This window comes from Polypterus senegalus, chromosome 8 (genome assembly GCF_016835505.1).
Source record: "Polypterus senegalus isolate Bchr_013 chromosome 8, ASM1683550v1, whole genome shotgun sequence".
NCBI classification, from domain to species: Eukaryota; Metazoa; Chordata; class Cladistia; order Polypteriformes; family Polypteridae; genus Polypterus; species Polypterus senegalus.
The window spans coordinates 116,207,950-116,235,155 of record NC_053161.1 but is presented as its reverse complement, the minus strand read 5'-3'; the positions used below and the strand labels follow the sequence as shown (position 1 = coordinate 116,235,155).

The window sequence follows — 27,206 nt, the reverse complement described above, 5'->3', positions numbered from 1 at the left end:
GGATCAGATAGCTGTTTCTTCATATGCATTAAACACCTCACTTCCAACATTATCCATTTGCTCCCTGTCAGAAATGTTTCAGGCTTAATTGGGAGCCAATGTGTGCTTCTTTGTTTCTGTGTTATAAAGTTTATTTGTTATTGATTATTATTTGCATTTGACATATAACAGGACAGTGTAATGTCAAAGATTATGTCAGTTATTTTTTTAAACAAACTAGTGTTATTCCAAAAAATATGAATATAGTATATTACAAAAAGGAAAGCAAACAGAAGGCCTTCCAAAACTCATTCTCTTTGGCCTCAGTACCCATGCCTGAACAAACTTATTTTCCATAATCAACTATGCAGGCTGGATCTCCCCCTTTCCCACATATTAGAATTCCCCTCTGATCCAGTAATTGCGATAGAATTACAGTATGACATATTTTTAAAAGAAGAAGTGTTTATTTTCGATTGTGGATTAAAAAGATTGGAGGATTACAGGAATATTTTTGTATGGGTTGTATACATACTTTTTATAAAATTTTCATATATTCTTTAAGTCATAGCACTGATGTTAAACCTACAAAAAATGAGGATCTGATGTCTGCAATTCATGACGTGGGAGTAGGAAGTATAATTATTATAAATTACAAATAAACTTTATTTTTCATTATCCTAAAATGATACACTGTATGAAGGACACCCATGCTGCTTCTGTCTTTTGTGAGACATTGAGCTATTTTTTAAAGGAAAGGTTGGCTTAACTACTATTTTCCATTTATAAATGCAGGACATTAAGAGGTCAGTACTGTTTTTTTTTCCAAGGAAAGTGTTCAACTATATGAATGCTGACTGATACACCCTGTCCACTGTGTCACTTTTTCACATTGCAGTCAGTATGATTGGTATTTAAGAATGAAATGCATTAGGTAAAGTTTTATAAAGCGGTGGAGTAAAAGGCACATCTTTTTTTATAGGATGACTTTAATCCAATTTGTGGATAGATTTATACCTTCAAAAACTTTATATGGCATCCAGCTATGATGTGAAACAATTTAATGCATTTCGAGGAGATCATCATTTTGATGTCTCTTTAATTTTTTACCTTTTTAAAAGAGCTGAAATGAAGTACTTCTTAAACTATTGAGACATTTTTTCATAAAGTGACATGATGACTAAAGTTTGTCATTTTGCTATGTCCATACTAAATCTTGTTAATACATGCAGAGATTTAAAACACACACTAACTGACCGTAATTTTGCTTTATCTGGTCCCACCGGAATTGGGTTGCATTTGGGCACCAAAAAACTTCAGAAAAAATCTTTAGTTTTTTTTTTTTTTTTAGTTTGGAACAATATCAGTAAAATCTTCCATGTTTAGTTGGTTATTGTAGGGAGGAGTATCCCATCTTCATCTTCAAACTTCTGGGGCTTTTTCCCTTCAGTTATCTCTCTTTTTTAGGTGTACTAACGCTATCAACCAACACATCTTTGTTAAACTTGTAGTTTTATCTAGTTCTGGAACTAATTCTAGTGTTCATCTTCTTGTGTTTGGCTTTCAAATGATTTTTTGTAGCATTTGTTCTTCTTATTAGCTACTTAAATATTGTCTGTGTTCATTTTTTGTAAGAATAGAACCTCTATATGCATTTGGTCAGAAGTAGCTACAAGCGGCTAAAATGGGATAACAGCCCAATATATCATGTAAATGTAACTTGTTTATTCAAGTATTAGTTATTTTTTTAGGGTTTCTTTTTCAAAAACTTTTTATAGCCCCATGAAGCATGACAGCTAGGTGCAAGCCCATAAAGTAATCCATGTACTTTTCAGATTTCCTTGTATTTCATCAGATTGTTCATACTGATAATTTGTGATTTGCCTTCCCATGTTGTTTGAACTGTCATTCAAGTGCCATCCTTACCTTACTGTGCAGCCTAGTGGTCATATGGTGTTACAATGTGTAAAATTCGTGATAACAAACAAGTCCAATTGATGTTGGGAGCTACTAACAGTCCCTTTTAATAATGACTATTGTTATACTATTTTGAAATGAGCTTTCAAGCTCTCAGATAGGAGTCAGGATGGTCACAGAGAATGTTGTGTCTTACCCTCTCCCTTCTCCCCAATATTCATATGGAAATCCCAATATGTTAAAACTATAGGCATTTTTTTATGTCTCTGCCTATCATAATTGGTAAGGTCCAGCCTGTTTGAATACCACTCTGGTGTTTCTTAAAGCTTGAGTACACTGTTTATCTTATCCAGACTTCTTTAGAAATTTTAATTTGTTTTTGTTTGAGTAGTAGGAGGTGTAGGAGTTTATTTAAATAACTACCGTACATAGATTTTGTTACAAATGGATGCTTGTAGTCATTCTTTAGCTTAAATGTGGTATTTTAGAATATCTAATGGAAAAACTAGTATTTAATTTTTAAGAGTACATAGAGCTCTCACAGTTTCAATATTGGAGATGTTTACCACCTTTCAAATGGAGCTTTGTTAATTGAATGTAATAGCAACTTCTGTATTTAGAGAGGAGGGATCTTATGGGCATTGAAGATCACTTGTGTTGAGTTTATTGGTTTTTATTGTTAAATCTAATTATCTCAATAAACCCTATTAAAGCAAAAATGTCTTGAGTTTGTGTTCTCACTTTTTGCTTAATTCTTTTGTTTATTTCAGAGAACCACACAGCCAGATTGAAAAAAGAAGAAGAGATAAAATGAATTATCTGATAGATGAGCTCTCAGCCATAATCCCAACTTGTAACCCAATGTCTCGAAAACTAGATAAACTTATAGTCTTGAGAATGGCTGTGCAACATTTAAAATCAATGAAAGGTACGAGGAGTATTGTTTCTCTCAATTAAACTCACTTTTTAATGTGAAATCTGTGCCTAGTAGTTTAATCTAGGAAAGGATTTTTAATTTAGCGTTTTTCTGTTTATTAGAGGTGTTAAACTAAATTGCTGCTCTGACTACCTTGCATAGATGGATTATGATTTTAGCTTTTTATGGCATTGGTCATGTGGAGAGATTTAGTTACTTGTAGCTTGTTGTTTAGGGTAACGCATTTTGGGGAAAGAGAGAAATTTTTTAAATCTTTCTTTAAGCTGCCTCGCAGCTTCAGAGTTTCCTACACAGTCTCTTCTTGTGTGAATGTTGTAGGTTTTTTCCCCCCAAGCAAATGAAGCAGTAAAGTGTCAATCTGCTATTTTTAACATTTAACTAAAAATTGGCTACAATTTGGGCTACAATTTGAGATAAAATTGCCTTTTCATAATTACTGCATCTTAAATCGTGTGCTCTGTTTGGCGTTTTAGTAGCAATGTAAAAATGATTGTGATTAATAAATCCTCTATAATACACTGTTTTAAATGAATACTAATTATGTTTAAGCATCTACACAAATATTTTATGGCACAGTTCATATTCATACAAATCGATGCTGACAACAAAGACCAAAAGTAGTCAGTCTGCTGCTGTTGATAGAGGTGCATGTGGAATTTAAAAAAAAAAATACTATCAAATTGAACTGATGTATTTCCGATAATAAATTTCGTTACTTTGGGGTTGACAATTGGTAGTTGGGATGTTTAGGACTACCAGTTTTTAATTCTGACAATTATAATACAGACCCCAAATGTCTGATGTGTTTCCAGATCTTTTTCGGATCTGCAGTATTTTTCTAATCAAAAATAAATTGATAAAAGTCCCAATTCTTCAAGTACAATCTTAACTTGGGTGTTACTTTTCAACTGACAGGGCTTGCTACCACTGAGAAAATAACCTGAAATACTCTGTTTGTCACGTCACAGATATTCAGCATTAGGAATTGGACATTTACCTTTCAAAATCAGAGGGCTATACTCCATTACAAACAGATCTTGCCTTTTGAAGTCACAGAAAGGGCGTGATAGGAATATCATAAAAAAATAAGATGTTCACCATTAACTGTTATGTTACAATTTGTCCACCCCTCATTTCTGTATATATATTTTGATGGTTTCTGAAACTACTTCTCCTGAGTTTATTTTGTTGTAAAGGATTGGAAAGAAAAGGAATATTGTTCCAATGGGTCATTTCTCTACATATAGCATTTGAAGTTTGGTGCTTCAAAAGAAGTGGTGTTATGTCTATGTAATTTTTATTCTGCCATCTGCATGCAGAAGTAAAAAACAAGGTTTTTGTTTTAAGTCATTGTAGTGCTATGCTTCATGACTTTTTCTGTTTCTTACTACTATCTTTTTTTAATTTATTCAGGTGCTGGAAGTTCTTTTACTGAAGCCAGTTACAAGCCTTCATTCTTACCAGATGATGAGCTTAAGCAACTTGTCCTCCGGGTAATTTAAAACAGACTTGCTTACTAGATGTTCTTTGTATATTTAATGATGTTGGGGAGAAGGTTGGTAAATGAGAATATGCAACAATTAGTTATTGATTTTGTTAAAAAAAAATATATATATATATATATATTTTTTTTATTTCCTATGATGGCTTTTTCCCCATTTAAATAATTTATGATACTCAAGGAGTACTAACTGTTTATGACAATATCATCTTGTTATTAATCAAACATTTAACAGTTGAGTATACTGTATTTAACACAGGTAACATTAATTACACAAAGTAGCCTGAACTAGAATTTCTGTTTAGTATATTGTGATTTTTATTTTCCTTTTAGCACTGTTAGGAAAGTTGAAATAATTAATTAGTGTGCTACCTCAGTTTGTATTGCTGTTGTCTTAATGTTTCAATTCTTTTACATAGCCGTTCTATGCCAAAATTGCTTTTCAGTATAAAATTTAAGTATTATAGAGAAAAGTTAGGTTTAAAAACTCTTGAAATTGATTTTTGTTAAATGATTGAAGCAATTAAAGGTTTCTGTACTTAAATTATTAAGCAAGTATTTTCCTAAATGTCTGTTTCATTAATGGTTACTGCAAGTAGTCAATATCAAGATTTCCCTTAAGGTTAACAAGGGGGATATATTAACAAAGTTTTAAATGTTTTTTTTTTTTTTTTTTATGTAGTCCCCGGGTTGTTGGAGGTGGGGCAGGGGCTGGAATTGCATAACAAAGTTGATGTAATAAGTAAGCAGTAACAAAGATAACAAAAAGAAATCCAAACGGTAAATGATTGACAAGTAGTTGTTATGTAAAGATGTGTACAGTTTAATGAATGCAGTATTTTTTTTTTTTGGTCTCTTCAAAAATGATGTGATCTTGCTGGCACCTACTTTTGTTAAACATTTTTTAAACTTGGTTAGCATTTTTAATAATTTCCCTTTTTATAATAAAATTACCTGTTAGTGCTTTATGAAAGTTATGGCAATCACATCTGTGTTGACACCATTTTTCAAGATGACACACCTGATTTGCATTAAATATAGTGCATCTTCCTAGCAGAGACGACTTCTGCTCTTCTTTGGTATTATGTCTTAATATACTGTACATAATGAGCTAGGCAAACTTCAGCTCTTTACGTGTACACTCCAGTGGTAATTAACCATCACAAGTATTGAAATGGTAATCATGGATGAATTGGATTCCGGCCTGTCAGTGGCAGCACTTAAAATATTCTCTTCCAATCTCTATGCCTTAATGAAATGATTGCTTATCTTTTTTCATAGGCTGCAGATGGGTTCCTATTTGTTGTTGGATGTGATCGAGGAAAAATACTTTTTGTCTCAGAGTCTGTTTCCAAGGTCCTTAACTATGGCCGTGTAAGTATATTTTTTTATATCTGTTGGTTTTAAACTAGTACTGTAAGAATCAATATCATGGAATATGGCAATGTATTTTTATTAAATATACTAGGGGTCTCTGCCCCCTGCTCGCTTCGCTCGCTACCCCCGGGTTTGGTTTACCAGATATACAATTAAAAGAGATTGTTATTTTCATTGTAATTGTTACATATGCATTATTTTCATTTTTACTTTAAAACTTTTGTAAAAACAATGCTTGTCCTTTATTTCTGGCTGGGGGCGTGGTTACATCTCTTTCTCTCAGGACGTATAACGCTGCTCGTGTTGTGAAGGGGGTGCGGCTGAACGCACGCTAAGGAAAAGCAGTTGGATCATCTGCTGTCCTTCCTTCTGCTGCTGCTGCTGTCCTGCTCATCGATTATTTTAAAGCCTGAACAGCAGCTGTCCTTTTGCCACTCTCTAGCGCTCGCATTGAGGACGTTAGGGTGGCTGAACGCACGCAAGGAGAAGCGGTCGGGTCATCTGCTGGCGAGCTGTGTGTTTTGCTTGTTGCTTGTCGTTGTTTTAAGAGCTGGTAGCAAATTAAAGTTTCTCTCATGGAACTTCAAATTGTTTTCCAAGAAGATCATGTCTCGTCTCCCTAGTTTCCCTCCCCAAGATTTTTTTTTTTTTATAATAGAGAGTTTTAAGTTCATTTTGTTACATTGTTTTCATTATTATCTTATTACATTATTTATTTCTTCCCATATATTATATGTGTTAAATTTGTTTCCAGCTTGAATGCCTGTGCTTGTTTTTGTAACCTGTTTCCACCCATGCGTTGATGCTAGTGAAGCTAAGCTAATAAATACAAATATATAGCAGTACTCAATTAATACTTTTAAAACTGAGTAAAGAGATTTCTTTATGAAGTTAAATGGATAACACTGTGACCTTTTTATATATTTTGACAGCATATGATTGCTGTGTTTGCTCAGTTGAGTGGAGCTGAATTTTCTGTACCTTTTCTGTTAAATTCTCATTTTCATTTATGTTCTCAGTGTGTGAACTTAGATTTCAAGAGTATGGCTCAGGTCCGTGGAAAATGACAGTTTTGTTTACTTCCTGAAGGTGTTTCAAATTACTTTTCTCTTTGTCATGTCATAGGGCTACAATATAAAAAAATATATAGCATTAAAGATTTTTTTTTTTTAACACTCCCTCGTTCTGAATGCTTAACACATTCATAATATTCATAACTTTTCATACACAGCAAATGGACAGAGGTGCCAAAGTTGTTTGTTCTTTGTTTTGGTAGCTTATTTATTTTTGCATTAAAATCTTCTCAAACATGTGGCATTTGAGATTAAGCTAGTGCATTCTAATCATGACAGCTACTTGTTGAACAGCTTAATAACAGCATTGTGGCAGAAAACAAATAGTTTACGAAAATCAAAGTTCCCTGTTTTATTACAAAGAAAATATAAAAAAAATGACACCCTAGGTTTACAAGACAGAGAAGGAAAAGGTGGAAAGAAAGATCTAGTAATGTTTAATAAATGCTAACAGAGTGCATATTCAAGGCCTTGAGCAAAAACATCCTTAATATTTAAGGGAGTAAGCTGAAAAGCACCGTTTACAAAAGTCAAATGATTTTCGTATAATTGTAGAAGCTAGCAATTCTACCCTTGTTGACACAACACTTTCTTTACCATACAGTTCACTCCTTGAAGGCAAAAAGGATACAAGTACTATAGAAAAATATTTGTGTATGTTATCCATATGTGAGGAAGTGTATTGTAGGACAAAGTGGGCATTGCCCATTCTGCTAGGTTTTAGTGGCAGACAAGGCCTGTTAAGACAGGAGATTTAACTGGGATGCAGACATCCAGCTTCTCCTTCCTGCATCTACTTTCCAAAGTAAATGACTGAACTCTTCGTACCAGAACCAGCCTGTACTTTATCTGATAACAAAAGTATGAATCAAAGTTGAACTGCCATATTTGCAGTAGCCTCCCTGCATGTCCTCTCAGTCCAGAAGGTACCAAACAGACACCCAACAACAAAGAGCTATAATTCAACAAATGACAACTGTGATGTGCAAAATAACGTGGATATGAGAATACACTGATTTTGTAACTGGAAGTGATCTTAATCCAATAACAAAAGGTTACAGTTCCTTCAAAAACTACCTGCATCCATATATCTGGGGAAATCTAAGAAAACTCTCAGACGAGCACTCCTGCATACTCGTAACTGGAGAAGTCCCTGGGATACCTCTGTGCTCACACTCCAAAATGACCTCAATCTGAAACCAAAAAGCTGATGATCCATCCCTTTTTGGAAAGCCAAGACCCCTCTACCAAGTGAAGCTGTGCCAGCGATTTGAGAAGTAGATCTTGCTTCCGGGAGGGAATTTGCAGCTAAACTCATGTGCCAGAAAGAATAATGCCTTTCCCTATGAAGCTGAAGACAACACAGTGAAGTGCTTAACTGAGAAGAGCGCAGAACACCTCAACACCTGAACAAAGGACCATATCACAAAGAGTAAGAGTGCACTCCAATACAAGGAGAACCCTCTACACAACATCAGGCATCTTCTTTAAAGGCTTGGTATAATAAATTATTAGTGCCAAGATAAATTAGAACTCTAAATAGGCAAACGGCTAACTTCTTCTGTGTTCCATGTCTGTCGAATAAATCTTATGTCCTGTCTTATGCAGATATCATATTTCTGTAATCTTTGTTATAATAATAAATTGTATTATTTTGTTTCTTAAAAACTAGTATGGTGGGACTGTAGTGTTAAGACTATTATCCTGAATGAGACTTACAACACCTATGGATATATGCAAGCAATGTCCCACAAAGATAAACTGGAAGACAATGCCTCAAACAGAAACTGAATGTAGATGACATGTGAGTAGAAGTGTCATGGCAGGATTAACCACTCTTTGAAATGTACCATAAACAGCAGTGTTTGCTGACATAAAAAAATTCTTCCAGTGGTTGAAGAGGGAAAGAACGAAGGACAGTACAGATGCATTAATCATGGCAGCACAAGAACAAGCACTACACACCAGATCAATTGACAAAATCTAAGGTGCAAAACTGTGCCAAAAAGGTCCCAAGACAAACCAGCACCTAATAGTAGGGTGTAAGGTGTGAGCAGAAACGGCATATATCAAGAGGCAAAAGCAAGTGACAGAGATCAAATAGAGGAATATCTGCAACTCGTATTTTGTATCTAATGAGTTTGCACGCAGTTTGTGCGAGGAACTTGCAGATTTGGGTAAGACTGCCAATCCTAATTTGATGTGGGAGACCTCCCATGACAAGACCCTGAAGGTTGCTGAGGGTTGTGTTGGTGTTACCGGTGTTCCCAGAAGGAGGTGTTTCATCTCGCAAGGCACCCTGGATACCTTCGAGAGGAGTCGCAGTGCACTGCTTAGTGGCAACTCTGGTCTGTACCGGGAACTGAGAAGGACAGCTGCAAGGGCTCCGAGGGCAGATAAAGAGCCATTTGTTAGAGGAATCTGCAACTACACGGGTATAACTCTGCTCTCGGTGCCAGGTAATGTCCTTGCTAGGGTCATCCTCAGTAGGATCCGTGATCACTTGCTCACCTACCAGCGACTGGAACAGTCTGGTCTTACACCTAAGAAGTCTACCATCGACCGCATCCTGGTACTGAGGGTTCTCATGGAACGCAAACCCGAATATCAGCAGAGTTTCTTTGCAGCCTTTGTCGATTTTTGCTAAGCATTCAACTCAGTTGATCGAGCTGCCCTGTGGGACATCCTGAGGGTTCGCAGGATCCCCTCAATGTTGCTGGATATCATTGCCGGCCTGTACACTGGTACTGTGAATGCTCTGCGTTTTTCCCAGTTGATTCTGGGGTTTGTCAGGGGTGTGTTCTTGCTCCTACTCTGTTCAGTGCTTGTATGGACTGGGTGTTGGGTAAGGTTGTGGGGTCCAGCGGCTGTGGGGCATCTGTTGGTGAAAGATTCATGGATCTTGACTTTGCTGATGATGCTGTGATCTTCACAGAGTCAGTGGAGGCTCTGATCAGGGCACTCGAGTGATTGAGCGAGGAGTCTGAGTTTCTGGGCTTCCGAGTGTCCTGGATAAAAACCAAGATCCAGACCTTTAATGACCTCTTGGGCACAGCCATCAGCAGTTTGTCTGTTTACAGAGAGAGTGACAACCTTGTCAAGCGGTTTACTTACCTTGGCAGTGACATTCATGTCTCTGGTGACTCTTCCTATGAAATCAGTAGATGGATTGGGAGAGCATGGGGGAGTCATGATGTTGCTGGAAAGGGGTGTGTGGCACTTCCGATATCTGTGCAAAAGGACGAAGGTCCAAATATTTAGAGTCCTGGTGCTTCCTGTCTTGCTATATAGTTGCAAGACATGGACGCTATCCAATGACCTGAGACAAAGGCTGGACTCCTTTGGTACTGTGTCACTCTGGAAAACCCTTCGGTACCGTTGGTTTGACTATGTGTCGAATGAGAGGTTGCTCATGGAGTCCTGAATGAGGCACATTACCTGCATTGTGAGGGAGCGTCAGTTACGGCGCTACGGCCATGTGGCGCGTTTCCCTGAGGGTGATCTGACTCGTAAGATCCTCATTGTTGGGGACCAGAGTGGCTGAAAAAGGCCAAGGGGTCACCCACGTAACAGCTGGCTGCGGCAAATGTAGGATAATTTCTGGAGGGTGGGACTAGATCGTGGCAATCTGCCTTGGGGGGTTGCAAACCGGGATCCCGAGTTGTTTCGTCGTGTAGTGGGTTCGGTAACGCACTGTACCAGTTCGTGCTCCCCAACTTAACTTGACTTGTATTTCTTGCAGATTCCAAAGTTCAAATGGAAGGAACCAAAGAGAGTAGTGGAAACAACAAATCTGTGGTTTTGTTAAGTTTGGGATCTGGAGAGAGAAACAAATAATAGCGAAGCCCCTTAGTAGAACAACCTTCGAAAGAAGGAATATGACTAACTGGAAAAATTTAAGGGAGTGAAAGAGGTACTAGAAAGGATTTGTTAGATGAAAATTATTATAGGAACACTCTGGACTATGTCACTGTGCTATAGTCAACAGCACAACTTGTCGAGATTGAGTCAAATTTGATTGTAAGGGTATGTCAAGATCAAGTCCAAATATAAGCAAGGCCAAGCTTTAGACAATTGTTTCCATTCCAAATCTGCCAATTCTGTGATTAAAGTATCTGAGACTCAATTTTATTGTTCTCTTGCAGATTCACTTTGGATTTTAGCATGTTAAAGAATAACACCAGGTATTGAGTGTGTGGGCGCATACAAAAGAACACTGAAATATCCTGGTCAACATTTAGCTCTAATCACAAACAAAATATGGTCATATTCCAAAGTAGTGTTTTTTTTTTTTTTTTGGTTTTTTTTTTTGAGTTTTGTGTAAATGTTTACTTTTTTAGATGATCATGTTGCAGTTTTATTTGTAATGATCAAAAAAACATGTGCAGTGAAATAATAGTTTAGGGTCAAATTAGGTTTTATTGTTTATTTAAAATGACTTTTTTACCTGCAATTCATTCAACAGTCTCAAAATATGTAACTCCACCCTTATGAAGGATGTTGTGCTACACTGAAGTAGAATCAAGCACAGTTTTGAGACTATGCTGCATCAGATTAAATTATAATGTATCACATAGAGTCAAATCATCTTTGTATTATACAAGTATACCAGTAACATGCTCTGTGCTGTTAAATAACTGCACATAGGTTACAAAGATAAAAATGCTCTATCCATATTGCATATTAAGCAATACATTAGTCACTTAAAATGCTCAAGCTGCAAAAACTCAACTTAGTTAGATTTTAAAAGAGTTTGTTACCTGCTCTATACAAATAATTGTTACTGCTTTCTAATGTGTGTTAAGTACTTATTCCATGTCGATAACATGTATGTGCACATCTATCTAATTACAGTGCTCCTCACTATCCTTGCAGTACTACAAAAGTCAGTGATTGCACCTGAGAAGTAGGGGGATATTAATGAGAGTTTTGTCAAATTTTTGATCATTTGATTGCGGTTTTTGATAGTGTTTGAAATATTATAAAATGTTATTTATTTTTCTATTAGACTGGATTAGGAATCACTTGCGGACAGTTTTCTTTTAACCTGCAAGATTTTACAGCAATTCAGTTTTACTATGCATAAGTCACAAATTATAATCTACTAATTTAAGTGCATTGAGTGTATAGAATGTGATATAGACTATGGATCATTACTTTTATTTATTTATTTTTTTAAAAGTGTCAAAGTTTATGACCAAGTAATATGCACACTGGTATACAATATGCATACCATTTAGTTAGTTAAAAACTTTTTGAATAAATAATTATGTCATACAAATCCTGAGAACAAAATGCATTTTCAACTAAACAACCAAAGTTGCTATAGCTATTGTCGTTGGAAACAAATTAAGCTGCAGTTTTTGTGGTAAAGAGACAGATTGCATTTTTGTGCTTTTAGGGACAGACTGAGTAGTCTTCTAACAAGCAGAATTTGGTACAGTTAAACCCTCAATATTTTAGTAAATCAGACCAAGGTGCCAACCAAAGGATCCACAGTTAAGTCAGAGACAGCTGCCAGGTTTTACCTATTCATCACTAGAATTCAAATGAATGCTGCTTTTCTAGAGCAAGCCATTGCCTTGTGTTCATAACAATCAGATGCAGTTTTAAGCACACAGTCGGTTCTACTGCCTAGTAACAACATCCTTGAATCAATAAACATTTCATTACAAAGAACAGGAGAATAATAACAGTTTCCAAAATTAACTTGAATTGATCAAGACATTCTCTAACATGATTCCAACTGGTAACAGCAAAAAAAACATATTTTGTAAAAATGCACAAAGAAAGTAAGCACAGTGAACTCAGATCTGTACTATAGGAATCCAAGCATGAACATGCTTCTCATGCAGAGGGAAAAACAACAAACCAACAAAAATATATAAATAAGTAATAAATATAATTTATTTTATAATTATTTAGAAAGTAGCTGGTATTGCTTTAGGCCAAAGACCATCTCTAATGAAAGTAGCAGGCAAGACTGAAACAAGTCTGAGTACCAATACTCACCAAGTCCAAAACATGTCAGACAAGAGAAGAGACTGTCAATAGACAAGATAGAGCATATTTACTGAAAGACTAAACGTTGGAGACATTGAGAAGCAGAGCCATGAATGAAAAGACGTGTGGTCAGGATTGGAGGCCAATGGACAAAGCAAAGCAAAACGGTAGTGTGGATGAAATGAGAAACAGAGGACAGTATTTGGTCACCCATATTTTGGGGGTGTTTGAGAGCTGTGATCGCAGTTGATGGAAGCCTTACCAGGGGAGAGTTACTATCTTCTAGTGAACATTTTAAGAGATGTACTGTGGCTTTCTATAATCAGCACTGAATAACTAACTGGTTATCCACTATCATTGGAGAATAATTCAAGGTTGAACATTTGTTAAACATTAGCAATTATTTTCTATAGAATGAACAGTAATTTTTGTATTTTCATTTACACTCATTACTCATATTGTAACTTTTATTAAGGCATATGGAAACTTTTTTCAATGTTCTTACTTTTACTTTCCTCATAATCCTTTTTACCAAACACATGTAACTGTCTCTACTCGACTAGTGTAAAAATATCAATTTTCTGATTAATCGTTATTTTTCATTTATATGATTCAATATCAGTTCTGAAACATTTAATCTCCTGAATCTGTAACCTGTTCAATTACTATATGTAGATTTTTGCTTATCTTATATTTTTTTTTCTATGGCTCTCCACAGAAAAAGCATTTTACTACTTCACATAAAATGGTTTGTACTTTTTAACTGAAATCAGCACCTTAAACACTTTTAAATCAAATCAGATATGTGGACTTGCTACAGATTCAAATGTGCGTTGGTAAAGAACAACTGAATAAAAGCAAAACCATATGTCAGCTGTGTAACTTGGATGTTAATTATCGTTGTAACACAACAAATTTGAGAAATCATTTTTCTTGTCGTCACCCATAAAAGTAATCTCAGTCAACATCCAAACGAGTAGAACCTAAACAATCTAAACTGGAGATGGCGGGTAGCTCCAAGCTTCTGTTTTAATTCACCTTGTCACCAAAAAGAAATGGCATCTATTGCAGTTTTTATCTATAAAGAATAAGAGACCCTACAACAAGCATCATCTGGCAAAGCACAAGCGGGCAGCTGTTGGAATTTTCAGAGCAACCTGTGATACACAAGTGAGCGTGTGCTCAAATCAGCCAGCTTGAGGTAGCTTCATATTAGCAGTATTATCAGTCACTTTTATGTTCTGTCCATTCAATGTTGCTGTCAGCAATTATCAGCTCTAGATCCTCATTCCTTTTTATCTGAGGCTGATTAACCTGACTGCTACCATTGAGCAAATGAAGATATGTGTAACATGTAGAACGCATGAGTCTTCCCACTGTATCTTTAATTTCGACTAATTCAAGATTATTTTAAATGTCCAATAGGGGAATATATTTGGCTAACAGTTTAGCTGAAGGGGGTCTACATGGAGATTCATAGCACACAAATAGGTTATTGATTAACATACTCTAATTTAATAAGAAACATTTGATTAGATTTTATTGTTCGCAAGATGATATAGATGTTTAATATAAAGTAGATGCCATTGCATTTTATTAAAACAAGGAACCCCCCCGTAATATGTGTGTAGCCTGATATGGTTAATTTTGAATGATTGCAGTGCTGTGAATTTTTTTTTTTTTATGGAGCAATGATATTTTGTTCCACATCTTTCAAATACCGATGTTAACTGTTCATTACTAATCAAGTATTTCTTCTTAAATTCTTTTTCATTCCATGCTTATGCATATGTTGTGAAATTACAATGTTGACACCCTTCAAATAAAGTGTTACTGGAATTTGTCACATTATATTAATGTTCTCTATGCATCGTTAAGTAATCTCATTTTAAAAGGATAAAAAATATATAATATATATTTATTTTATTTATATATAATATCAAATATATCAGTGCATGCTAATTCAGTCAAGAAAAAATTGATATGGAATCGATGCATTGTGAATCAATTTGGATTGGAATCTAGACATCAGTGCTGATACCCAGCCCTAGTCTCTACTTCTCTAATAAGAAGTGAATTTATATAAAGCATGTGGTTTCAACATAATGCTGGCTGAAACCAAATGAGAATGTTGTTTAGGTATACAGTTTTAGAAAACTGCATTAAAAAGGGACTTTTTTTAAAATCTGACTTTATCAATGAAAGTAATGCAGTACTGATCACACAATGCTGAGTAAACTTTTATATATTGCTGCATTGGCTACAGTTTGATTAAGTGCTAGAAAACTATAGAGAAAATGTAGAAATGAGTTTAGAGTGGCACTTAATGCAACCCTTATTTAAACTAAGCTTTGACTATTTGTAAAGAGCATACCAATGAAATCACGATCACTGACATCTCTCGACAAATTTAGCTTTTATTGTTTTAAAGTTAGAAATAGAGACTTCTGTTAAACCTACTTTTTGGAGTAGCAGCTTTTATACTCCATTGAACATGATGTTTATTAGACCTTTTATAAGGTAACAAATTGTTGAACAAGCAGAGCTTAATGCTTAATTTTAAAGCAATTGCATTAGTACTAACTCATATTCGCAGGCATATCTATTAACTCCATCTGTCAGTTGTACCTGGCGTACTTTACAGAATAACTATACTGATGCTACGCACAAATGACATGGTGAAATGTATTTATATTTTAGCGTAATGGCATCCTCACTTGGCTATACACTCTAAGGAAAACTAAGTATAGCAATTAAAATGTTATTTTTGTTAACAATTACTTGGTATTTCCTCTTCCACACTCCGGCACTGTGCAGAGCTATTGTCTACAGTATTTGCAAGACATTTTCAACCAGTCTCTGGATCTGTGTATTGTTCCTGCCTATTTCAAGACCTCCTCCATTGTTCCAGTAGCAAAACAATTAAAGGTCACAGGCTTAAATGGCTAGAGACCAGTAGCTTTAACCTCTGTTGTAATGAAGACCTTTGAATGCCTTATTTTGAATTACCTTAAGAATATTACAAAAAACTTCCTGGACCCGTTTCAGTTTGCATGCAAAGCCAACCAGTCTGTGGATAATGCAGTGAATTTAGGTGTGAGCTTCATTTACCAGCACCTTGATACACCAGAGGCATATGTGAAGATCTTGTTTGTGGACTTCAATGCAATCATCCCAGAATATCTAGATAAGAGACTCGCCCAGTTCAACTTGCCTAGTTCAATCTGCCATTGGATCACAGACTTTCCTTACAGATAGGAAACAGTATGTGTGGATGGGCACACAAAAGTCACCCATTAACCCTTAGTACTGGTGCACCACAGGATGTGTCCTTTGGCCACTATTCTTCTCACTTTATACAAATGACTGCACCTCTGGTGATTAGTCTGTCAGAATTCTTAAATTTGCAAATGACATAACACTTATAGACCTTATTTCAAACAACGATGAGTCTATATACAGACCAGAAGTGGAAAATCTGACATTGTGGTGCAGCCATATAAATTTTACATTAACATTCAGAAAAACTCAGGAGATGATAATAGATTTCAGTCACCTGCTCACCTATCCCTGCCTATAAATGACTCTGCTGTTGAGATGACAAAATCATTTAAGTTTCTGGGCACTGTGCTCTTACAAAACCCTAAGTGGGACAAAAACATCACATGCATTATTAACAAGACCTATCTGAGCAATATTGTTTTAATTCTACATATCCATCAACAAGTCACCTCCTCTATAACTGGTTTGGTGTGTCTTTTGTTCATGGCTAAGGTCAATCTGCAGTGCATCATAAAAGCCTGGCAAAGGATCATAGGCTGTATCTTACTATATATTGCAGCCTTCTTCCTTACTCTGAACTTGTATATGACTGCAAAGGTTATTCCTGATCCGACTAACCCAGGGCATCACCTTTTCCAAAGACTTCTCTCCACCAGCCATCTTGTGCAGTGAAAGCTAAAGCAACACATCACCTATTTTTTTCCCCCACGTTCATTTATTCTTACTAATCATGTCTGAGCTCCTACTCAGTATCTGTGTATACCTTCACACTAGACTGACTGGACATTTTAATCCTCCAATCTCTTTTTTTATTTTTTTGTATTAGTTCCCCTTTATGCTTCATCATATTTTATCCTTTTATATTTCATCTTCTTGTATTTATATTTTGTATTCTATATTGTCCTTAAATGTTGCACCAATACTATCAAGATAAATTCCTAATATACACATTAGTGTACCTGACCAGAAAATGAATTCTGTTTCTGAGCAGCTCCTCAACACTCTTGCTTTGAGCATTATCCAGTGTGACCTGCATAAGGTGCTCCAGCTCCCCAAACCCGACATAGACAGACACAGTGTCAGGGATGCCAGGGGCGACGACCCAGCCGGGATGCCCTGAACGACCGGAAGAGGGTCTACGCCCGCCCTGGATCACGTGGGGGCCGCCACCCTGGTTGCTTTGGAGGCCACGGGTAGAAGTCTTGGAAGCCCAACCCTGTAGGGGCCCGTGGTCACTTCCAGGGGGCGCCCCGATGCCTTGGGAACCCTGGACCTCAGCACTTCCGCCACACCAGGAAGTGCTGGGGGGGAGAGAAGAAGGGACACCCGGAGAGCTTCCGGGAGTACAGCCGGCACTTCCGCCACACTGGGGCGTGTCGGCGGGTGATTGCCGGGGAGCACCTGGAGCACATCCGGGTGTGGATAAAAGGGGCCACCTCCCTTCATTCGAGGCTGGAGTCGGGTGAGGAAGAGGACAAGGTTGTGACAGAGGAGGCGAGGAGAGGCCTGAGTGTTTATGTGTGTGGACAGTGACTTTTGACTTTGGGGAGACTGGGGGGTTTGGTGGCAGTGCACTTAACATTTGTGACATATTGTAAATAAACGTGTGGTGGTGGAAAAAGAACATGTCTGCCTGTCTATGTCCGGGCCACGTCCACATCTGGCATAGTCGGAAGGATACTCCGCCTGTTCTAAGGCGGAGACCTGTACAAAAAAAATCTTGCTGTGAACTGCCCGGCGCAGCAAGGGAACCCCACCCACATGCCGCAGGAGTGGTGTGCACACAGCCCCACGGGGTAAATGTACCCCACGGACCGCCATGGATCCGCAGGATCCGTTTTCCCCTGTCGCGGGTTGGCGACGTGCATGACGCGAGTGTAGCGGGCTCCGATTAGTGCGGACGTCTCCTCGGTTAGACGGGACCTGGGAGGTGAGTTCCCTGCCTATCGGCAGCCGGCCCCGGCGTGTTTTCTGTCTTTCAAGCAGGGGCTGCCCGGATCCGCGTCAGTGGCGGGCGCATGCTGGTCTACGGGAGCTTCGACAGCGCGGCGGGAGCTGCGGAGAAGGAGCCGCAACAAGACCGCCAGCGAGCACGTCGTCGCCGCAGGAGGGGAGCCAAATGGCCGCGGACCAGAAGTCCCTCCCCATGACAAGCACGCAATTGGATGGGTGTGTCTTGCGTGCTCGCATCAGGTTTGAGTTGGAAAATTTCAAACCCCATGATGCCCTTTAGGGATATGAGTCACTGCTGCAACCCATAGAGGCTGCCATCTAGCAATCCGTGTTTTTCTTGGGGTTTGGGTATTTCTATATTTTTACATTTAAAACGGCATGGCTGGCAATGTTTTGGATACTCGGAATAATTCTGCAGACAGATGTAGTAAAATCTAGTCATTAAATTAATAACTTGGAAATCACTATATTTTGCTGTTGTTATTACAGGTGTTACTTGTATATTACTGTTAAAATAAAGTAAAATGAGCCAATTGGGTGTTGCACAGGTAGAATATTTTTATTCTAAAAGCATTTAACCTTGTGTGTGATAGTTACAAATACAGTATACTATTATGATTAAATGACCTATATCATAAACAGATAAACCAAATGTAGCATACATATATGAAGGTCAGCCATTTAATCAATCTGCAGTCAAACTACAAAATATCAGTTAAACACAAAAATGTTAGCAGATCAAGTACCACTATGCATTCTAAAAGCTGAAAGAAAAAGTTAATGCATCTATATGCAAGAGGAGGATTTTTGAAATCCACCACAAACTAAATTTGGAAGGCAGTGCAAACTGGAGTTGTATCTTTGTAACTTCTTAGTTCTAATTATAGTCCTTGCTGCCCTGTTCTGAATTAATTTTGTAGTAGGAAGTGAATGATTTGTATAGCTCAATCGTGTATTCTGTTAGAAATAACAGCTTTTTAAGATAATGTAGATGAAGAAATTGTCTTAATTTTTTTTATTATTTTGCAGCAAATTTTAAAAAGTATTAATTTATCTTTGACAAACTGGCAATTTTCAAACCTAACTATTGACTGGAATATGTTAAAATAAAATTCAAATCCTGTAATTTAAGGTTTGTTAGTATTCTTAACTGTTTGGAGTTACCACTTAATAGTAGAAATACACTCCTCAAAAATTAAGAGAACACTTAATTCACACATTGCATCTTGATGAACAAAATATTCAAGTGAAAAATCTTTACTGAGTACTACTGTGTAATTCGTTGTGAACAAAATGATGTAAAAATGGTCAATGGAAACAAAAATCACCAACCAGTTGAGGACTGGATTCAACATCACACCAAAAATCAAAGTCAAAAATTCAAAAATCACAGGCTGATCCAACTTGTGTGAATTTCTTCACGGCAACTCATATTTGATTCAGTATTGTGTATTGCCCCCACTTGCCTCTATGCACTCCCAATGTCTCGGCATGCTTCTGATAAGATGGTGTCATGGGGGATCTCCTCTTAGACCTGGATCAGGGCATCGGTGCGCTCTTGGACAGTCTGTGGCACCACTTGGCAGCATGGGATGTACCGATATGCAACATCACAGAGGTTCTCAATTTGATTCAGGTCTGGGGAACATGTCGGCCAGTTAATGGCATCAGTGCCTTCATCATCCTGGAACTGCCTACACACTGTCCACATGAGGCTGGGCATTGTCCTGCACCAGGAGGAACACAGGACCCACTGCACGAACGTCAGTTCTGATAATGGCTCTGAGGATTTCATCCCGGTACCTAATAGCAGTTGGGGTACCAGTGCCTTGAACATGGAGGTCTGTGTGACCCTCCAAGAGTATGCCCTCTTAGATTATCACTGACCCACTGACACAAACCGGTCATGCTGAATGAGGTTGCAGGCTGCATAACATTCGCCACGGTATCTCCAGACTCTTTCACTTCTGTCACATATGTCACATATGCCTGAAAATTTCCAAGTATGTACTGGAGGCTATTTCTATGTAACAAGGTGGCTTTATTACCTTCTCCTAGGCACCATCTCCTTCAGCATGGGAATGCTGTCCCTCTCAGTTCTGAATTGTTATTTACAATAACTCATTGCAATTGAAATAATTCAATAAAAACTGTAGTTTATTGACTAATATTTCACTGTAAATCCATTTTATTAGCATTTCTTATCTTGGAAAATGAAAAAATGTTTTGTAAATTAAAATAATAATTCTTAATTTGTTCTTCATGTAAATATTTTAAAGGCTGAACTAATTGGACAGAGCCTTTTTGATTATGTGCATCCAAAGGATATTGCCAAGGTGAAAGAACAACTTTCTGCTTCTGATGTATCACCACGGGAGAGACTAATAGATGCCAAAAGTGAGTTGCTATGTTTAAATATGCAAGTGTTTTTTTGTTAAGGTTTATGTTTTCAAGTTATGCATATTAATTTTCTTTAATTTCATCTTGTAAAATTATTTTTTTTTCATTTCTAGCTTTAGGTGGTATTTGAAAAAATGTTTAAAAGAGGAAATATATTTAGTACTACATTATAAATGGCAGTGTATAGTTAAAATATACTGTTGTTTTGTTTTTTGTGTATTCAGGCTAAAACCTAGCTAAGCTTCTCTTGTGTAAGGATTTGGAATCCTGCAACTTGTGTCAGAATAATGAAACTTTATAGTTTTTAGTGTTTCCAACAGAATATTTATATTAGTGGTATGGAATTGGTTGAAGGGTCACTACTAGAGAGAAGATACAAATAAATGAATAATAAATATTAAAAATGTGAAGGATGTCTATTTACAAGAAAACAGTAATACATACTAATTTGTAATTAAATAACCTTATTGTATTCAGAAAGTATTCAGACACCTTCACTTCCTGCACACTTTAATGTGTTGTAGATTTAATTTTAAATGAATAATAGTGACAAAAAGAAAGCATATTTCCAAAAAGTTTTGCAATTGTATTAAAAATCAAAACTTTAAATGTATCATTTACATAAATATTTAGACCCTTCACTGTAACTCTGTTTGCTTTAATTCTCCTTGAGAAGTGTCTAGAACCTGATTGGAGCTGACGTGACAAATTGAATTGACAGGATGTTGTTTAGAAATGCACATATCTGTGTATATAAGGTCCCACAATTCACACTGAAAGTTAGGACAAAATCCTAGCCGTGAAATCCAAGGAAAACTCTGTGGACCTCCATGATCAAGGAAAGGGTTTAAAGTTATTTCTAAAGCTTTAAGTGTTTTAGGGGCACAGGAGCCTCTGTAATTATGAAATGAAAGATCTTTGAAACCACCAGCAAAACTGAATAACTGGGCAAGAAGAACCACTGGTCACTCTAACAGAGCTTCAGAAGTCCTCTGCTGAGATCGAACTTGTTGGAAGGATAACCGTCTCAGCAACACTCCCATTAATCAGTTGTTTATGTCAAAGTGGCTTATAGGAAGCCACTTTTTAGTAACAGGCATGTAAAAGTTTAAAGGGCTTAGAGAGAGAGATATGGGAAAATATTCTTTGGTGTGGTGAGAACAAAAAATGAACTCTTTGGGCAGAACTCCAAGCTTTATGCCTGGTGAAGTCATTAATTTCATTGCTGATGACTTGCCTAATACCATTCATAATGTGAAGGTTGGTGGTAGCCGTATCATGCTGTTTAGGTGCATCTCAATGGCATGAACAGGGAGACTGGTCAGAATTTTGAGGGGCGGAGGAATGCAGTCAGATACAGAGAGGTCTTTAAAGAAAATCTGTTCCAGACTACATACAATCTCAGACTAGCAACAATAACCCAAAGCATACAGCCAAGACAATGCTGGAGTGGCTTTGGTAGAAGTCTCTGATTGTCATTAAGTGGTCCAGCCAAACCCATAATTAAATCCCACAGAATGTCTGTGAAGGGATCTGAAGATGGCAGTTTACAGGTAGTTCCCATCCAATCTAACAGAGCTTGAGAGAATCTGCAGGAAGAATTGGGAAAATTGCTCGAAACCAAGTTTGCAAAGCTTGTAGAGACTTGCTCAAGAAGACTCAAAGCTGTAATTTCTGCCTAAGGGGCTTCTACAAAGTACTGAACTAAATGTCTTAGTGCTTACATGAATCTGAGATTTCAGTTTTTGATTTTTTAATACATTTGCAACCTTTCAGAAAACATATTTTCATTTTGACATTATGGATTATTAAGTATAGATTGGTGGTCAAAAATTGATCCATGTAAAATTAAATCACACACATTAAAGTGATCAGAAAGTGAAGGGGTCTAAATACTTTCTGAATTCACTGTACATATCCAGACAATGGGTATATATATAAATGTTTAACTGAATCACATTATCTAACTTGTTAAAATAAGAAGGTCAGAACATGCTGTTTTTTTTTTTTACATAAAAGAAATCTAACCAATCCTTAGTCTTTGGCCAGCTTGAGTTGTTTTTATTAGCAAATATTTAATTTTGTTTAAATTCCAGCTGGGTTGCAGGTACAGACAGACATTCCATTAGGGACAGCTCGACTGAGTTCTGGTGCTAGAAGATCATTTTTCTGCCGTATGAAGTGCAACAGGGTAGGAATGAAGTCAGATGACAAGGAATGTTCTCAGCCAAATGCTTCAAAGAAAAAAGGTAAGATACAAAAATTTAATTGTAGCCTAGTATACTATGGAAACATAGCTCGTTTCTGTTAAAGGCATGAATATCACATACTACCATATTAATGCAAAAATACAATAGAGAACTTAACTATCCTACCAATCACAATAATAAAAACAAAAAGAGCGACCTGAATTAGATCTGTTTCATCTCTACTGTGGATAGTATTGTTATGTGCTTTAAAAATAGTCTTTAAAATGATTATTTGTACCTCATATGAATGGATTTTTAACTGATGTTTTTGCTTTCTTAACCATAGATGCTCGAAAATACTGCACAGTTCACTGCACTGGTTATATGAAGAGCTGGCCAGCCACTCAAGTTGGGATAGAAGTCGAAAATGATGCAGAGAAAGAAAGCAGTAATTTCAGCTGCCTTGTGGCTGTTGGTCGTTTACATCCTCATATAATTCCATGTGATAAGGGAGAGATTAAAGTCAAACCTGCGGAGTTTGTTACCCGATTTGCTATAGATGGCAAGTTTGCTTTTGTGGATCAACGGTGAGTATTGTTGATGACTTCGCAGTTTGCAATCATATACCCTGTGAATCCCAGCAGCACAGTACCATACTGAACCTTATTATTTTATTTGCTGTTCTTTCTAATATATAAGAACTATTTTAGATGGCGCTCACTTGTTATATAGCTTGTATAGTCAGATGGTTTGAGTTCTAAGTTTCATGGATTGTCTTTGAAATGTTTGTGTTTCCTATGCTGATTTTATTTGGTTGGGTTCTGTTTAGTTATTATGTTAAAAAAAAATATTCAGCTACTGTTGGAGATTGTGGTAGTCTTCTAACATAGCCTCAAGCTGAAACTTCAGTATAAAATTATAGTGTACTAGGTAGAGGTAATAGACAGATCTCTTTAACGTAACACATGCTTAAAAATGACACCTGACAGGTTTTACACTGGAACAGTAATGTTAATGGTATAAATAAATACAACAGGGTATGTGGTAATACTAAAAAAGACAAAGTAACATGAAGGAACTATATAAATTATGCAAGAGTAATAAAGCAGGATTCAGATTAAAGAAAGCCATAAGAAAGCCATTATTTGAAGATCTTTGCTTCCCAACACATGTATATGGTGTAAGCAGTGTAGACAGGCATTTTAAAATATTTGAACAGTGACCTAGTAAGTCAGCAAAGGAGTTTTGAAGGTTTGAAATAATTTTCTGAAAACCATTGAAGATAAGCCACCTGATGGGATTTTTATGGTCACAATTCATTCAGTGTTTTGAGAGACCTACTGATTACTGTGTTCTTTAATGACTTGTCAAAATCCAGTGTCACTTCTTCAATAGGTACAGTTTCAAATGAAATGATGTTCACAATCTGTAGCATTTTCCTGAGCTCTTAATACAGATAAAAACCTGTGCAGTAACATTGTGAAAGATACTCAAAAACCGTTATGGAAATAGCACATAGGCAATAACATTCCTTACCTGAAACTTGCAAAAGTAAGAAAACTTGAATATTTTCTTGATAGTTTTTTTTTTTGCATCCACCCCTTGTTTTCTGTTGCAGAATCTACTTGCCTCGGTGAAAACCAAATTGTCTAGCATTTTCAGAATGTGATTGCATGAAATCCATTGCGAACTTGGCTGTCAGAACAATCTTTCTAGAAATTATTGCAAGAAGGGGCTGATCAGACTGATATACCACACACACATCAGCTCTTCTTGTACCTTTTCTTCAAAAGAATGAATTCTGCTAAGCAGAGTTGTGAATATAGCAGTTAAAAGATAAGTTTGGTATGTTTTTAAGTAAAAGTTATTTTTTCACTATCATTGTACAAGATTAATTTACCAGAAAAATTGTGTTATAAAGTGAAGCATTTTTTGTTGGAGCTGATCATCTGTTTATTCTGGTTCATACATGTATGTGCTGTGGTCCCAGTAAGATTGATGGAGGTAGAGCGCTCACAACATGTGTGACTGAAGCAGGCAGAGGCCTTACACCATAACACAGAAGAACATGAGCGGACTATGCCAAAACAAATATTAAAGTCATAGTGAATGGAACATTTTAACATCCTAGTGCTAAAGTATTATTGGAACTAATGTACAGAAGTCAGGGACTGGAAAAATTTCAAAATACCAGAGAAACATCCATTGTACTGATTATGTTTAAAGGTATGTTTGTTCTGTTTTCTGAGTCCATGAATAAAGTACCTTTAGCCAACTAAAACTACAACAAAATAGTGGTGCCACAAGAAATTCAAAAAAGATAGTGCTCTAATGACATAACTGTCATAATGATATGATATATTGAGGAGTGCATAAATATGTAATGATACTACAAAAAAATAAACAGGCATTTTAAAACTCAGTTTGGAAGAATACAGTTCAACAGGGAGGCTAAAAATATCCTTGCCTTCATAATCGGACATAAGTACAGTATTAAATGACAGCATAACAAATTATGGCTGTTGTTAACAAGGCTCAACCTCATCTTTGCCTCCTCAGTCATCTGATAAAGCTGTGAATTTTCTGTATGTTGTCCCTAACTTTTACAAGTATGCATTCAAGCTCATTCTTACTGGCTGCATAACATCCTGGTGTTATGGCACCTGCTTGACTTAAGACCATGTAGAACTGAAGACTGACCCTTTTTGAAATTTGTCTTTCATTTTTTTTTTTTCATCATTCTTGGAAGTATGCCTGGTAGTCTAGGAATGGATACAAAACTAGTTCTAGTTGTTGTCTCTCAGTTTGTGTATGGTGTTTCTATTTGCATTATACTGTATGTTTTGTTTTGCAAGTGTTTTTGTTACATTATTAACTGGACTGGACTGTAAGCCTAGAAACATCTTGCAAGCAGAGATAAATATGTCATTATTGTTATTATTTCACAGGGTTGCATGTGTTTTTTTTTTTTCTTGGGGAAAGGGAGGCTGCAACTCCACAATGATCTTGCAGTACACATGTGTTAAAGTTCTGTGCATTTCTGCTACAACTCTGGCGCTCTGGCCTCATGAAGCATCATGGGGTGCCGGAGAAAAAAATGTTCACCAAAGTCAGCAGCAAGATGAATTTCCAGGAAAATATTCGGTGAACAAGGTTACCTGCAAGTAAAGCATATTTGTTGCGAGAAACAGCACTACTTTATCTTAATCAGTAGGTTACAACATAAGTACACATTACTAATCTATTAAAGATTCTGTGCAGAAGGTTCTGTGCAATACACATCTGAATACACTCAAACAGCCCTTCTGCTAAAAAAAGAAATTACTGTTTGTTTCAGACATAGGAGGTGAACTCAAGAAGTGAGAAAAAAATGTTTTAGTGCAGAATACTTCATAGGTAACAATCCGTATAATTTACATAGTGCTTTTTCCAGGGTGCTTCTTTCTGGCAAGATGACAGAGGCTAGACGATGATGAGTCTGTCCTCAATGACTTAAAAGAGAATATAGAAAGAGCCCAATTTTCTTAAGACATGGTTATTTTTGCACCTTTTTAACGCTAAAACCGGGATTTTTCTGATCTGTATGGTCTTGTACCCGAAAATCTAAACTGCTGTAGAAACTGTGTTTACTTTCAAAAAAGCCAACTCCACAGCAGTAGCTCTCCTGTGAGAAGACAACTGCATGTTACTATGCTACAGACTCTCCTTTGGTTTGGATCAGTTGCATCAACTGGTGAACTAAAAAAATAACTTAATAGGAATTTGGGAGGGGGGGAGTTGTTGTTTGTTTTTAGTATGTTTATTTAATTTCGGTTTTAATTTCGGTAACGTTTATTTTCCCTTTGGGGACAAATAAAGTGTTTTTTATCTATCTATCTATTGCTGATCAGTTTTTTCCAACTTCTGATAATAAGTAGTTTTCTTTCAGTAAATCACCAAGAAATAAATATATGGCAAAAGGTGAAAATGCAACTGTGCCTGAAATAAAGCTAGTAAATGCATTTAATTGACTGTTATATCATATTTATCTACCCTGTGTACTCAAACATGACTTGGCACCTGACAAATGCATTTACCAGACAATTAATGTATTTTGCCTGAAAGCAGTTAACTGTAGCTCTTTTGTCCCAACACTAGTCATTAACAATGAATTTCTTAAATTAACCATCTTCACAACACCAGAAGAACTATTGTCAAACAGCTAAGTAAGTGTAAATGGGCTACTTACGGTATTGTTGTCTTGTTTGTACTTCAGCGTGCTTCCTCTTTAGTTGTTCATGCAATGAGCTAAAACTGTTATGGAACAGCATCTGTTTTTTACACAATGAACAAACAACCATTTTCAGAGATTTACAGATGAAATACTCCGACACAAAGGAGAATTTTGGAGGAACCTTGTTCTGCTGAATGTGGTGTATTCACAATCTTGATTAGTCAGCTCAAAACATTAGAGAGAGTTGTAACATGCTGGTGTGCCATGTGTGGGATGATTACTCGGTTAAGAAAATACAATTAAATTAAATTTTTGAATCGATTACATTGATTAATCATAGTAGTCCTATTTTGATGAGATTTCAGAATAAAGAAAGCAGTCC

General features: G+C 36.6%; 1 protein-coding gene across 5 annotated transcripts in view; it reads left to right on the top strand.

Moving 5' to 3' along the window:
* arntl2 (aryl hydrocarbon receptor nuclear translocator-like 2) overlaps nt 1-27,206 on the top strand; it is a 76,047-nt gene that overhangs the window by 18,768 nt on the left and 30,073 nt on the right. For all 5 annotated transcript variants that reach the window (XM_039761667.1, XM_039761665.1, XM_039761669.1 and 2 more), the window contains 6 exons: nt 2,667-2,824; nt 4,247-4,326; nt 5,616-5,708; nt 20,302-20,419; nt 22,519-22,671; nt 22,958-23,198. In XM_039761667.1, coding sequence (XP_039617601.1) covers nt 2,667-2,824; nt 4,247-4,326; nt 5,616-5,708; nt 20,302-20,419; nt 22,519-22,671; nt 22,958-23,198 — 843 coding nt within the window. The remainder of the gene's footprint in view (nt 1-2,666; nt 2,825-4,246; nt 4,327-5,615; nt 5,709-20,301; nt 20,420-22,518; nt 22,672-22,957; nt 23,199-27,206) is intronic.